The following is a 14,106-nucleotide window of genomic DNA, read 5'->3' on the forward strand; positions in this document are numbered from 1 at the left end:
GAAAGTGCTACCTTGTGTCCAGCATTCATGGGCAGTTAAAGTTCGTAACAGTCTTTAGTGAATATGCCATTTTAGTTTACCTCATTCAGACCCAATCGATATCACTGTGTTTTCCTTAGAATAATTCTTGGAATTCTTACACATGTATTACAAGGGTGACCTCAAGTAGAGAAAAACTATTACCCAGCTTTCTCAGACACTTTAGGTGATGTTTATGATTGACAATTTCTTGCATCCTGGCAAAAATAAAAGGCTTAGCCATAGTTTTCCACTTGTTTAGAACATCATCAAACAGTATTAGGTATGTTTTAGAGGCCTAGACTCCCAATCTGGAGCAGAACTTCCAGTTTTGGGTGCTTTAGCTTTTTCCTGGGACTGAGGGCTATTTAGGTCTGTGTTACCCTATTTTACTCCTTCAGAGTTCATTCCTTCATTCTCACATCCATCCATCCATCCATTCCAGGTTCTGCCACTGTGGCAGAGAACCCATCCATCTTGGGTCTCTATTTCAATGGTGATAATGGCTGATGTCACTTTACAAAGGCTTAAATGGGGGTAGGCAGAGTGCCAGACACTAGGTGCTGGGTCATCCTAGGTGCTGGGTCTTGGAACCATGTGGATATGGGTTCCAAGACAATGGCTTGATATAAGTGACCAAAAGCTAGAAGCTCAGATACCTTCCACAGGTCAAGCATCCCTCTGCATGAATGAAGTGAGGCCAGGTATGAGAAATCAAGGCATCTTGGACTGTGTAGACCTGGCGTGTGTATGCCCACAGAAAGCCGGTCAGGTTAGGGACAAAGAGGAGGGGAGTACCTCCCAAGGAAAACAAATCCAGAACCCAAATGTGACCTCTAAGCCTCCCATTAGCAAACTCTGGTTCTAAAGATCTCACTTCCCAGGGTAATAACAACCAAAATGATCCTTGTAATTTCCTTCATCTAATATATTATTTGACAGCAGTTGATGGAATATGCATGATTATTGTCCCCATTTATTCAAATAAAATTCAGAGAAATGGAGTGGCTTTCCCAAGCCACAGAGGTAATAAATGGCAAAATTAGATTTGAGGCAGAGGCATATCCAATATTACAGAAAGATGCCCAAGGAAATGCTGTCTTTATCATATATAAAATGGACATACTCACACATACACATACACTGATGCTACATGAGCCATGTGGGCAGAAGAAACACTACAAAGATATGCTCATGTGCAGCTTTTAGCAGTGAGTGTTAGATGCAGGATTCACTTAAGCAAATACTGTATGTATCGGAAAACTTGTGATGTACAAAGCATTGTGGAAAGGCCAAATATGAAAACAGACATGGCTTCTGTCTTCAAAGAGCTTCTAGCCTGTGAGAAGGATACCAGAAAAAAACAAAATAGTTATGGTACATGGCAATAAAACATGCATGACACACCTCAAACAGTAAGTCCTGATAACATATGCAAAAATGAAATTACACTTATCACTGCATAATACGGTATTATATTACACATATATTATATAGACTATTGTCTTTATGCTTATCTGTTTCCTGATAGATATTCCATTAAACTGGAGTGTCGGTTCAATGAGAGAAAGCATTTTACTTGAATTTTTTTCAATGCTATATGACTGGTACGTGGGAGATACCCAGGAAATTTTTGTTGCATGAATGAACAAATAAACCTACAGACAGCAAACTGGATTGCATGGATAGTAGCTACCAATACCAGTAACCTGGATTTGATGGTATTTGTTTTCTTTGAAAACTCTTCTTTTGTTCCTGCAAAATTCTGTAAAAGATGCAAGGAAAATAATAGGTATGGAACGGATATTTTGTGTGGGTAACTTCCCTCTTCGTTACTCAGCCCTCCACTGGCTTTTCTGGTTTTCTTGGAGTATCTATAATTTGGAACTTCTTCAGAGGAACATTGTGCAGGCAAAAAACAGTTTGTCACAATTCATTAAATGCATCCCATGGTGGTAGGACATATTCGCAGGTTCCTATTATCTGTGAAGTCATGGAGATGGACTGCAGTAAGCTCGACTGAACAAAGTGGCTGCATTGGCTACAAAAGACACTGATTTAAGGGAAATAGAGGAAAATTGGGGGAGTGAAAAGAAGATGATTGCTTCTTGATTACCATTTTAATGACTTAACAATTGCACTTCAAAATTATTAAAATGTCTCATTGATTTTCTATTTTTGTCCTCTCTTTTTTGCTGTCCCATATGCCATTATCCTCAAGATTACAGAGAGTGAGATAGAAAACCACTCAGGCATCTTAATCTTTCCCTACATAAGCCTGTCTATGCTGCAAGTAATTCTTTTCTCTTAAAATAGAAAAAGATAATTTAGATTTTGAGAAGTTGCAAATAGAATATTTATTTTACTTATAAAATCCCTTTTTGTGAAACAATAGCTTGTAATACTTTGCTAAAAAGTCTTAAAAATATTTTTGATAATATTGTTGAAGCTGGCAGCCACATTCAAAACTCATTTGAAGTACAGATGCAAATTTTAACAATTTTTGGCATCTTCATTTGAAAGCAAGGTACAATCCACCACGGCCTCTCTGGCTGCCCACACACACACACACACACACACTGTTTACACTGCAGTCAAAATGATCTCAACATGCAACTCTGACCTTTGACTTGCCTGAATCGTTCTATTCTATGCTCTCATAGAACCTAGTACCTCTTCTTGAAAACATTTACACAGAATTTAAGCACCTTTTTTTTCTGATTTCACATTTATAAGATTTATTGCCTAATCCCTGTCTTCCCCATTCTGCAAGGGCAAGGACTGATTACGCTTTTGCTCAACACAAAGTATGAACACAAGAAAAAACTCTTTCGTGAATGAATGACATCACTGCACTAAGTACTGAGGATAAAGATTTAGCTTCTGCCTTTATGAGACGGAAGGACTAATAAAAAGCCAAACCTGTGAGTGAGTCATGGCAAGACAAAGAGATAAATAATAGTTGATAGTAATACAAAAGTATGGAAAGGAGCAAAGAGCTTGTCCTTGGAAGAGTCTAGAAAATGACATTTGAGCTGTGAATTTCCATGTGAGAACCGTAATTAGCTTTATAGTCAATTCTTCTTCCTCCTTCAGTTCCTAAATTTTACCGTATCTTGAGGCTACGCGTTGCCCCACTGTGTATTCTTGCCCACTTAGAGAGACCGTGACTTGCAGGCCACAGTGACCTCCTTGATGTGCGATGGTGGCAGGGCAATGGCGAGGAAGACCAGCATTAGCCAGTCATCATCTATGTGCCTGGCTCTCAGCTCGGCGGAGGGATGAGGAGCACAACTGCTGAAGCGTACAGGGATTATCTCCCCTTCTCCGTCACTTGCTATGGATATAATCCCAAGCACATTTTAATTAATCTCCCAAAGCCTCGATTCCATCATATGTTAAATGGAATAATGTGATTTGTCTCATAATGGCTGTAAACTACAGAGCAAGTGTTTAATAAGTGTTGTGTTTGCAGCAGTAACTTGCTGTTGTGAAAGTTGAAAGCAACAGCTATCTTGGGATAGTCTGTGAAGGCATTCCAAGGCAAGAGGACATTGCCAGAGGGATATTAAAAATTATTTTTTCTTGCTACTAGGAAATAACAATCCTGTTCTCAAAAAGAATTTTATGCTTTGATACAATCCCACAACTATTGCTCTCACTTATGGTGCTTCTCCTATATCTATTCATTTAATAGAGCTGTCCTATGTGTTAGGTTTTGTTCTGTTACAATTATGAATACACTACAGGCTTTAGAACATGTGGGTAAAAGTTGAACACCTGCATCAGAATTGCCTGGGAATGAATCAAAGATGGAGCATCTTCAGTCATTCTTACAACAATCACCCTGGTTCCATAATGCTAGTTTGTATCATTGGGAGAAAGTTTCCACTTTGAATTTACATACTAATCTCATGGCAGGAATACATAAAATTGTAACAATTTGCCTTTGTATTTCCCTGCTTTAAAGGTCCTTCCCTGAACTATAAATAGCCCACTCCTTTTTCTGTACTTTAAATTAGACATCTCCTTTTGTGAAAGGCCTGTTTTTGACCACCCAATCTAAAGTACCTTCTCATCACATCAGCCCATTTTAATTCTCTGCACAATGGAGAATCTGTTTTTCAATTGTGTGTTCATTCCTTCAATCATTCATTCCTCTTCCCTACTAGAATGTCAGTTCTCCAAGAATAGGAACCTATTCTATTCCATTTATAAAATATGTCTGTTTTGAACCCAGTATTATTGAACCTTTCCATGTGTCAGCACTGTTACAGGATACAATGTTTTGCAAAACTGACCCAGTCCTCATGGAGATAGCCTTGAGGGAGACATATTTGTCAAAACAAACAGGCAAAAATGAATAAGCATATAAATCCAAATTATAGTAAGTGCTCCTGAGGTCCTAGACTGGGGAATTGAGGTTTTCAGTTGAGTTTGAAGAGTGAATACAACTCATGTATGTACACAAGGGGCAAGTGTCATGTTCCCTCTGCTGGCAGGAGCATGCATGAGGGGACAGCAGTCGGACGCCCTGTCTCAGGCCCTGTGGCAGCAATAAGGAAGTGAGAGGAACATATTCAGGAACTAGAATAAGGCCTTTTGAGTTGGTCCCAAAATGCAAATGAAAGATGTCAAGTTAGAGAAGAGTGTGGAAGTTGGTGGGGAAGCCAGAGCCAGGAAAGGAATTGAGACATCACTGCACGTGGATGTCAGTTGAAGCCATTGGACTGGATGAGAAAGAAAGGAGGGAACGGAGTGTAAGGTGGAGGCAGGATTACCATTAGGAGTCACAAGGAGAAGGAAGAGCCAGTGCTGGAGATAGAAAGATGCTCGCCGATGAACTGGAAAGAAAACCAGAATAGAGCATGGTCCTGGAAACCAGAGAAAGATGGTTTCAAGAAGGAGGTGGTGGCCACCATGTTAATTTCACTGAAAAGTCAAGGAAGATACAAAGAAAGAAATATCCCTTGGAGAGTACGATAGCATAGAGCTTGTCAGTGACCTTGGCAAGAGCTGCCTCTGGGATGTGGTGGGGTCAGAAACCCAACTAGAGCGAATCACAGACAGAACATAAGTTGAAAAAACAAAGGCAGAAACTGGAAGCAACTATTTAAAGAAATTCAGAATATACTCACGCATGTGCCTGCAGATGAAATTTTTAAGCTAACGTGACCATCCAATCAACAAAAACCTAAATAAGATTTTTCTTATTACAAAAAGCTTTGAAAAAAATCAAACAAAATGATTCATGTTCATCTAAAATTTTGTCGTGTTTTAGAAGGTTTTCTTTACATTAGCTACCTATATGAGAACACTTTGGAAACCCAACCCCATATAAAATGTCTCTCACTCTCGAAGACTTATTTTTTGGTATTCCTTTTTCTTTTTTTCTTTTTATTCCACAGAACAACAGACTAAGAAAATATGCTTTTGAATTGAAAATGAATGACCTGACCTATTTTGTGCTGGCAGCTGAAACAGAGTCAGACATGGATGAGTGGATCCACACCCTCAACCGCATCCTGCAAATCAGTCCCGAGGGGTCCCTGCAGGGGCGGAGGAGCGCAGAGCTCACCGATCTGGGGCTGGGTGAGAGAGAGCACATGAAATCGTCTCCCTTCTTTTGTCAAGTGTGACCTGTTCTTTTGGTTCATTAAAGCTTCTAGGAGTTGTGGGAGCTGTCTGTTCTAGCTCATCCATCCCAGAGCTATTTGCTCTAAGAAATCACTCCTGAATCTTTACTGAATAGGATGATCACCACACAGAAGTGTGATTTTGCATCAACGGGCAAGGATTTGAGGCTGTGACCTAGCAAACGATGCTGGGAATCATTTGTCAGCACTATCCAAAATATGCACATGTCTGATGGGATGTTCTCTTAGAGGGGGCATTTTGTGGGTTTTGGGCCTTTCATTAAATTTAATGAATGAACCTCATACTCTGTTAAGGCAAATATGGACTACTGCCTTGTAGTTAAAAAGCAGCTTTCATTTATGCTTTTTGATCATACTGAGATCAGCTTATTTGTAAAAGTTCCAAAAATTATGCATGGTAGTAGAGATTTTTTATAAGATTAAAATTATTCTTCTGCCAAGCCTAATTCCCTCATAAGATTCTAATTCATTCTCAACAATGAGAAGAGAGCAAGAGAGAAGAACGAAAAGGTGAAAGGAAGACTAGGAAAGTAAATCTATAGCTACGTAGAAGGCAAGTTCACCACCAGCAGAGTCAGACAGTCCTCCCCAGAGAAAACTATTTTAAGACATTTTGCACAATACATGGTACGTTAGAAACCAAAGCAGCTTTAAGTTGTCATAGACAAAGTGTCATATGTTTCGAAGTGAGAGGGTCACAGGATCATGAGGAAGAAAACTGTTGCAGATTTTAATGCAACTACTGTATACCATAGTGAGTGTTTTATATTTATGATTTATTTAATAATAATCTACTATAATGTTAATGTTTACAGTATCTTACAGAGTTTAGATAACTGGAGCAAGCAGATAGATTCTAAATTGATGGCCTGAGAGTCAGAATTACCAAAAAATGCATATATATTTAAGAAAACTTTAGTACGCATTAATGAAGTAAGTCAAGACAACCCCAAGCATAAGTGTAGTGTTGTAAAGACCGAAAGTTCTTACGGACACAAGATGGTGCCATGGCAAGAATCCCAAAATTATCATCAAGAGATCTGATTTCCAGGCCCAGATCACCTAGCGACATGGAGTACTGGAGTCAGGGCAAAATGAAGGCTCAGGCTCACCAATATCCCTCTTAGTTCTTGAGTTTTATGTGTCATAGGCTAGAAAAATGTACAACTCATGAATATTAATAACCTCTCTTGGTGTATCTTTTCAAGATCCGCTGGATAATTCTGTAACTTGTGAATGCACGCCGGAGGAAACAGATTCTTCAGACAACAGCCTACACCCAGACTTCGCAAAAGTAATAAAGTTGACATTGTACTTGCAGATAAACTTGAAGTACTTATTATAATAGTTATCGCTTTTCTAGAAAAGATGGAAATAATTTTTTTAAGATTTAGACTAAGAAACTAATTCAGAACTTTCCATTAACCTACGTGCTTTACTTAACATGCACACAGTACTAAGAAATAAAAGCATGTTTTTAAAAGATTTTCTAAGGGTTAGCAGAGAGTATTAAAATAGGGATAATACTAAGAGCTACATCTGAGCCATGTGGATGTGTCTGGGGTGGTACATGGATATTTAGACACCGAAGACTAACATAGTTTTCTCTGCAGTACCTCGCAGAAACTGAAGATACTGTAAAAACAACTCGAAACATGGAGAGGCTAAATCTCTTCTCGCTGGATCCAGACATAGACGTAAGGCAAAATCCTATCTAAGTAGATATGAACTTGGTCCCTACCATTGGGGGCTATAAGTTAGAATGTCTTTTTTTTTAATGATGGGAGTTTGGTGACTAAAACTTGCAAATTTTTCTTTTAGACCTTGAAACTTCAAAAAAAGGATCTTTTAGACTCTGACTTTGTGATCAAACCATTTGAAGAAAAAGCTGCCAAGAGAATCATGATCATTTGTAAAGCTCTCAACTTAAATCTTCAGGGATGTGTTACAGAGAATGAAAACGATCCGATAACAAATGTAAGTTTCTGTTCTGTGGTGTCATTTTCCAGTTGGCCAAGACCCTCGTCAAAGTCTTTTCTATTCCTCCTAATTCCAGGCACTGATTCCACACCATCTAGTGTACCAGGGAATATGATTCACAGCATTTTTCCGCATTACAGAAGTGCACAAGTTCTAAAGTAGAATTGTCAATATACTGACATAACATTTTCCTTTTAATTTAAAGAAACAGCATCAAAGGGACTCTGTTCTCAGATTCTTTCCATGAAATCAGCATGGTGGTTCACAATTTCCTAAAGTATTGTTTGTATCCTCGTAGTGGTACTCAAGATGGCTTTTAAACTGAAATTTTTATTTTAATATTTACATATTTTTTCATGTACATTAGAGAAAAATCAAAGCTAACAAACTCTGTGATTTTATAGCTGTTATTGCTGAAGATAGGGGTAGTGAATCAAATAAAATAATATTAGATAAATATGAAATAAATCATAGTATAGATGGTACGTGTAAATGGCAGAAATTATAAAGGTTCTTCACTGATATTTGGAAACATCATAGTGCTAATTAAATCAATATAAGATTCCTTTTCCTACTAAGGGAGCTCTCCTGAGAATTTTCTCTTAGTACTCTAGTGGGTAGTTCCATCCTGATTATAAATGTATGTGTGGGAAGGGGGCATTTTACCAGCGTAAACATTTATAAATGTTGAACTATGAAAAAGAAAACAAAAATCACTCATAATCCTATCATCAATACAAGTCACAGTTAATATTAATATTTTGGGCATATTTCCTTTCATTCCTTTTTAATGCATTCTGTTCCGACTTCTTATCAATCATCCTTTAATTATCATCTTTCACCTCAAAGAAGAAAACTGACTTCCAGATCCTTGCTACAAGTCACAGTGACTTTGGAAGGCAGAAAGAGCATCGTTTTCACTGGGCCCACACAATCCCATGTCTTCCTCTATTTATGATGCAGTGAAACTAGCCCTCTAGGTCTTCACAGTGAGCGGTTGGCAGAAAGGACTAACCTATTCAGAAGACGACTTTAACACCTCCTGTCCTTGTGTCTCTATAGCCTCAGTGATTCCCTTTGAGACTGCTGCCCCCTGGTGTAGTAGATAGGGTTCATGGTGTGCACCTGCGATCTGATGGGGAGAATCCAATGAGATGTGCCACTTTCACCAGATTACCTGGCTTTCCAATTTAGGCTGGGCAGGTGGCTTATGTTCAGTCTTCTCTCCTAGAAATGGGAAAAATAACAGTAACCATTTCAAATGGTCATTGTGAAAATTAAATGAGGTGATACATGGAAGGTACTTAGTGCTTGGTGCAAAGTAAGCGTTCATTAAATATATGCTGTTATCTAAATGTCTGGGAAATGGCTTGAAATTTGTAAAGACTATGCATACAAGGTATTGATATTTTCATTGTGACATGTGAGATCCTTGTTGACAAGTAAGCTAAAATGGAAACGTGTCATCAATAAGAATCTTGCCCCAGAGTAAAGCTTCTTCATAGTTTGTAACTTTATGCACTAGGTGTGAGTAGAAATGAATGTAGTTGAAGTCAGATGTATTCATTCTCTGTCAAGTTCTATTCGGTGTGCCTGCCGTGAGCCACACTTGTCCTAAGTACTGGGAAAGCAGCAGGGAAGTACTAAGCCAGGTCCCACGTCTCTTGGAGATGAGACTCTTTTTGTAAAGGACAAAGCGTAAACAAGAGAACAAATTAACAAGATAACCGCACACTCTGAAGAGTTTTTTGAAAGAAATAACTATGGTGAGACATGATGCTAGTAACTAGGGAAAGGGTAACTTTAGACAGGATGGTCACAGAGGGCCTCTCTGCAGAGGTGACAGTTGAACAGGGACCTAAAGGTTGAGAAGGATGGAAAGGTAGGTCAGGAGAGAGCGTTCTGGGCAGGAGAAAGAGCAAGTGCAAACGCCCTGAGACAAGTAAGTCTTGGCAAGTTCTAGGAAGCGAAAAGAGACAGGGAGGGGAAGGGCAGAGCCAGATGAGGTGGGAGAAACAGGTAAGGTCATGCAGGGTCTTATAAGCCATAGAGAAGAGTTTGGATTTATCCTAAGTATGAGTGGAAGCCATTCAATGATGTGCTCTGATTTGTATTTTTGAAAGATCCCATCAGAAGAATGGATTGGAGGAAAGAAGAGTTGTCCAGGGAGGCCAGCTGGGAGACTGCCACCGCCATTTATTGTGGGGCCTGAAGTAGGTAGGGCTGGCATGGAAGGAAGACAGACAGAAATGGGTGGATTTGACTGCTCTTTTATAAACTGAACTGACAGGTTTTCCTGATGAGTTGGATATACAGAGTAAGGGAAAAGGAAATCTCGAGGATGAGTCCCTGGTTTTCGCTTTGGACATTTCTGTGCATGGTGGTGCCATTTACCAAGATGGTAAGACTGGAGGAAGGGCAGATTGCAGGATACAGGTCAAAAATGCTGTTATGGACACGATCAGCTTGATAGGCCTGTGGGATATCCAAATAGAGATGTCCTCTGGGCAAATTCAAATGCAAGTTTGGGACTCAAAGGAGTGGCCATGAATGGAGATATAAGTTTGAAAGTCTAGTCCAGACAAGGGGGCTAGACAAGTCTAGTCCAGACCTGGGGGCAATCATCTAAAAATTTCTATGTCATGGAGAAGGGGCCAGGAACCAAATACTGAAAGGATGAATAGAGTAGTGACCAAGCAAGACCATGAAGGAATGGCTATGGCAGTAGAGATGAGCCAAGGAAGAGTCATGAAACTGAGAGAGAACAGCTCAGCTGTGGGGTGGTGCTGAGAAGCTGAGGAACATGAGGTCAAAGAAGGATCAAGTAGACAGAGCCAAACAGAAGATGTCGGTGATTGTGGCAAGAGCAACTCCCATGGAGTGGACAGTGTTAGGAGTAATCAGGCCATGCTTTCATGAAGGATTTCAAAGCAAAACAAACCAAAACCTGGAAATTTGGTTCATTGAAACTATGTGGAAATATCAGGAAAATTTAACCCAAATTGTAATGACACTTAGTCTTAATTAAATAAAAATAGGCCAGGAACAGTGGCTCATACCTGTAATCCCAGCACTTTGGGAGGCTGAGGCAGGAGGATCACTTGAGGCCAGGAGTTCAAGACCAGCCTGAGCAACATAGAGAGACCCTGTCTATACAAAAAATAAAAAATTAGGTGGGTGTGGTGGCACACACCTGTAGTCCCAGCTACTCGGGAGGCTGAGGCAAGCGGGCCACCTGAGCCCAGGAGTTGGAGCTTGCAGTGAGCTATGGTGACACCACTGCACTCTAGCCCAGGCAACAGAGCAAGATCTTGCCTCAAGGCTGGGCGTGGTGGCTCATGTCTGTAATCCTAGCACTCTGGGAGGCCGAGGCGGGAGGATTGCTTCAGCTCAGGAGTTCGAGACCAGCCTGAGCAAGAGTGAGACCCCGTCTCTTCTAAAAATAGAAAGTAATTAGCCAAAAAACTAAAAATAGAAAAAATTAGCTGGGCATGGTGGCACGTGCCTGTGGTCCCAGCTACCCGGGAGGCTGAGGCAAGAGGACTGCTTGAGCCTATGAGTTGGAGCTTGCAGTGAGCTATGGTGACACCACTGCACTCTAGCCTGAGCAACAGAGCAAGATCCTGGCTCAAAAAAAAAAAAAAAAAAGATGGTTCTTTGAACCTAGCACATCGTTAAGTGAGAGTTAAAAATCTAACTTAGATACTGAAAATCAAAGATAATAGGCTTTTCTTTCTAGTGCCAAGGGCATATGACTCCTTCCACATGGATTCCTTTCTTTGTCTGAAGACCCATATTCAGAAGCAAAATGTTTGTATTTAGGCCAATCTCCCCAGGCAGGAGAACAGACCCAAGTTTAGAGATCAGCTTCAGTGTACCTTTCACATCTGTCAGGCCAAAGGGTTAAGTTGATTTGGAGTGTTTTGTACGTCTGTGTTGTTTTAAATTTATCTTACAGTTGATGCAAATGTTGAAAAACTAGGAAAATGCTTTTTAAGAAACAATTTCATTGTGCTTATAAGCAATAATACAAAAAAAAATAATGACAGCCTCACCTCAATAACAGTTTTGTCTTTAATAGTATTGTTTTTTAAAATCTTTGTGTACTTATTCAATGACACTCTTTTATTAATGTAGCTATTTTTAAATTCATTGTTCTGATTCAATGAGCATGTTTTAAATTAGTTGCAATATTTCTCCAGGTTGCTAAAGAGCCAACTACTGCACTTAATGAATGAGCTTCTAAAGACTCCCTGCAAGAACTTTTTCATGATGAGAAAACAATATTTGACAGCATGTAATTTTGTTGTCAGTAAATTGAAAACCAAATTCAAGTTGATGGTTTTATAGTATAAAATATTTCTTTGAAAGTAGAAATTGATCCCAAAAATCTGAACTAATAGAGCTGCCTCACAGTAGAGCTACATTTAAAATTTTATGTTCCTGAATTTTTTTAAAGAAGAGTGCAGAATTCACAACATACAAAACATATGACTTAATTTTCTAGGCTTTGAAGGTGCTTTGTTAAACAAATCCTCATTGAAAAGCCAGTGATTTGACATTTACGTTGAAAAAGGTGGATTGGAAGAAATAAATGAATCACCATATGAGCTTTAATTTCTGATGGGTTATCAAAGGAGGTATTTATTTCCATTCACTGAGCAGAAATGAAAATCAAAATGCAACAATTCAGGAAAAATAATAAAGATTTTTTCCTTTGACCTTCAATGCATTTTGAGTTCCTACCTGAGCTATTTTCCTGTAATTTTTGCATTTGTCAACTGTTGGCAGACTACGCCACCACAAACCAAGAGTTTTTCTAAATAAAATTAAATTGGTAAAATGCAAAACTTTTACTCTGTAATTGTTTTGTTTTTAAAAAAAATAATTTATTGAATTTATTTTCTGTATGAGATTCTATTTCTAACAGTAAGGGAGCTGGCAAGTATTGTTTAGTATTGAAGAATTGAACTTGTACCCCTGTTATAAGCTAGTCATATTACATTTCAGAGGACAGGAGATACCACCAAGCACTTAAAAAGATCCACAGCATGAGTGAATCTGTACAATAATGAACTGGGTCGTAATGTGGTCTTTTTATATAACCTGCTGGTCCACAGAATTCTAGCAGATGATTGGCATCAATTAAAAATTAACTAGCATTTTAAAAAAAAATGAAAATGCTGTTTTTTGTAGGCATATTCCACCTTTACATAGATATGCAATTACATACATGTGCACGGGTATAATTATATATGTACAAGTGCATAATATGTATATAATTACATATATGTATATTATGTATTTTTGTCTTTGTCAAATTTAATCATTTGACATTTTTCTGGTTGACCATTTCTTCTTTGTTGAATCTTTCTTTGTTTCTGTGATACTCTGGTAGCACTTTAAAATTTTTATCAGTTTTTTAAAAATTTCTCTCTAGTTCCCAATCTCTTTTATAAGCTGTTTCCCCTACTCCCATCTCTATCCTTTGCATGTTGATATTTCCCAAGATCCTTTTCTGGTTTTCTTCTCTTTATCTCATGACTTAAACAGGAACACACACAAAAAGCTGGACCTACAGCACCATTTCTTTGACTGGGCTCAACACTCATGTATCCAACTGCCGCTGGGATGTCCTAGAGATGACTGTCAATGTCCCATTCGCAATTCATCTTTATATCTTTATCCCCAGTATCAGTGAATGACATGATCATCCATTTTGTTTCCTGTATCCCCAAACCTGGGAATTTTCTTTATGCCCCTGTGCACTTCTTTCTCCAATCAACCGATAAACACTCATGCAAAGGATTTCCAAGCCCTTTGGTTGTATTTCATGTTCTCAAATGCATCTCCCACAAACACCTCCTAACTAATTTTTTGCCTCCACTCTGATCCCACTCCAATGTTCTTTTCCTGTGCTTTTTCATGTCTATATGTCTTCACACATGTCACTCACCCTACCTAAAAGTCCCTTCGAACCAATGCTTTGCCTAATTCCTACATAGGTGGCATGTCCTTGGAGCTAAAAAATCACCATTGGTAGCCATCATGGTGATAGTTGATTCCAATGGGAGTTATCAGTGGAGGTTAAGACTTATAGGTTGGGTTGGATGAGTAGCAAGGCATGGGGGTAATCTTGAAACATATTTCCATAAATATTAATCCATTACTAAAGGGAAAATGGTAACCTTATAATGGAAAAAATTGGCAGATACTAACAGGACCAAGGTTAATGTCACAGGTGCCAAGAGAGCTAACACTGTGCTCTTGATACAGCGAAGTGTGAAATCAAGCATTGCTCTGGGGTATTACTGTCATAAAAGCAAGACCTGAATCTGGTCATAAGGAAACATAGAAAAGGCCCAGGTTAAAGGTCATCCTTTAGAATGTATATCCTGTAATCTTTAAGCTGTCAAGAGCATGAAAGAGAGAGAAAAACTGAGGAATGGTT

General features: G+C 38.9%; 1 protein-coding gene across 6 annotated transcripts in view; it reads left to right on the plus strand.

Annotated features, from left to right (window-relative positions):
• DOCK10 (dedicator of cytokinesis 10) overlaps nucleotides 1-14,106 on the plus strand; it is a 251,705-nt gene that overhangs the window by 150,110 nt on the left and 87,489 nt on the right. For all 6 annotated transcript variants that reach the window (XM_069466706.1, XM_069466724.1, XM_069466686.1 and 3 more), the window contains exons 8-11: nucleotides 5,427-5,610; nucleotides 6,884-6,969; nucleotides 7,289-7,372; nucleotides 7,497-7,652. In XM_069466706.1, coding sequence (XP_069322807.1) covers nucleotides 5,427-5,610; nucleotides 6,884-6,969; nucleotides 7,289-7,372; nucleotides 7,497-7,652 — 510 coding nt within the window. The remainder of the gene's footprint in view (nucleotides 1-5,426; nucleotides 5,611-6,883; nucleotides 6,970-7,288; nucleotides 7,373-7,496; nucleotides 7,653-14,106) is intronic.

The sequence above is a fragment of the Eulemur rufifrons genome, chromosome 1 (assembly GCF_041146395.1).
Source record: "Eulemur rufifrons isolate Redbay chromosome 1, OSU_ERuf_1, whole genome shotgun sequence".
In the NCBI taxonomy this organism is placed as follows: domain Eukaryota; kingdom Metazoa; phylum Chordata; class Mammalia; order Primates; family Lemuridae; genus Eulemur; species Eulemur rufifrons.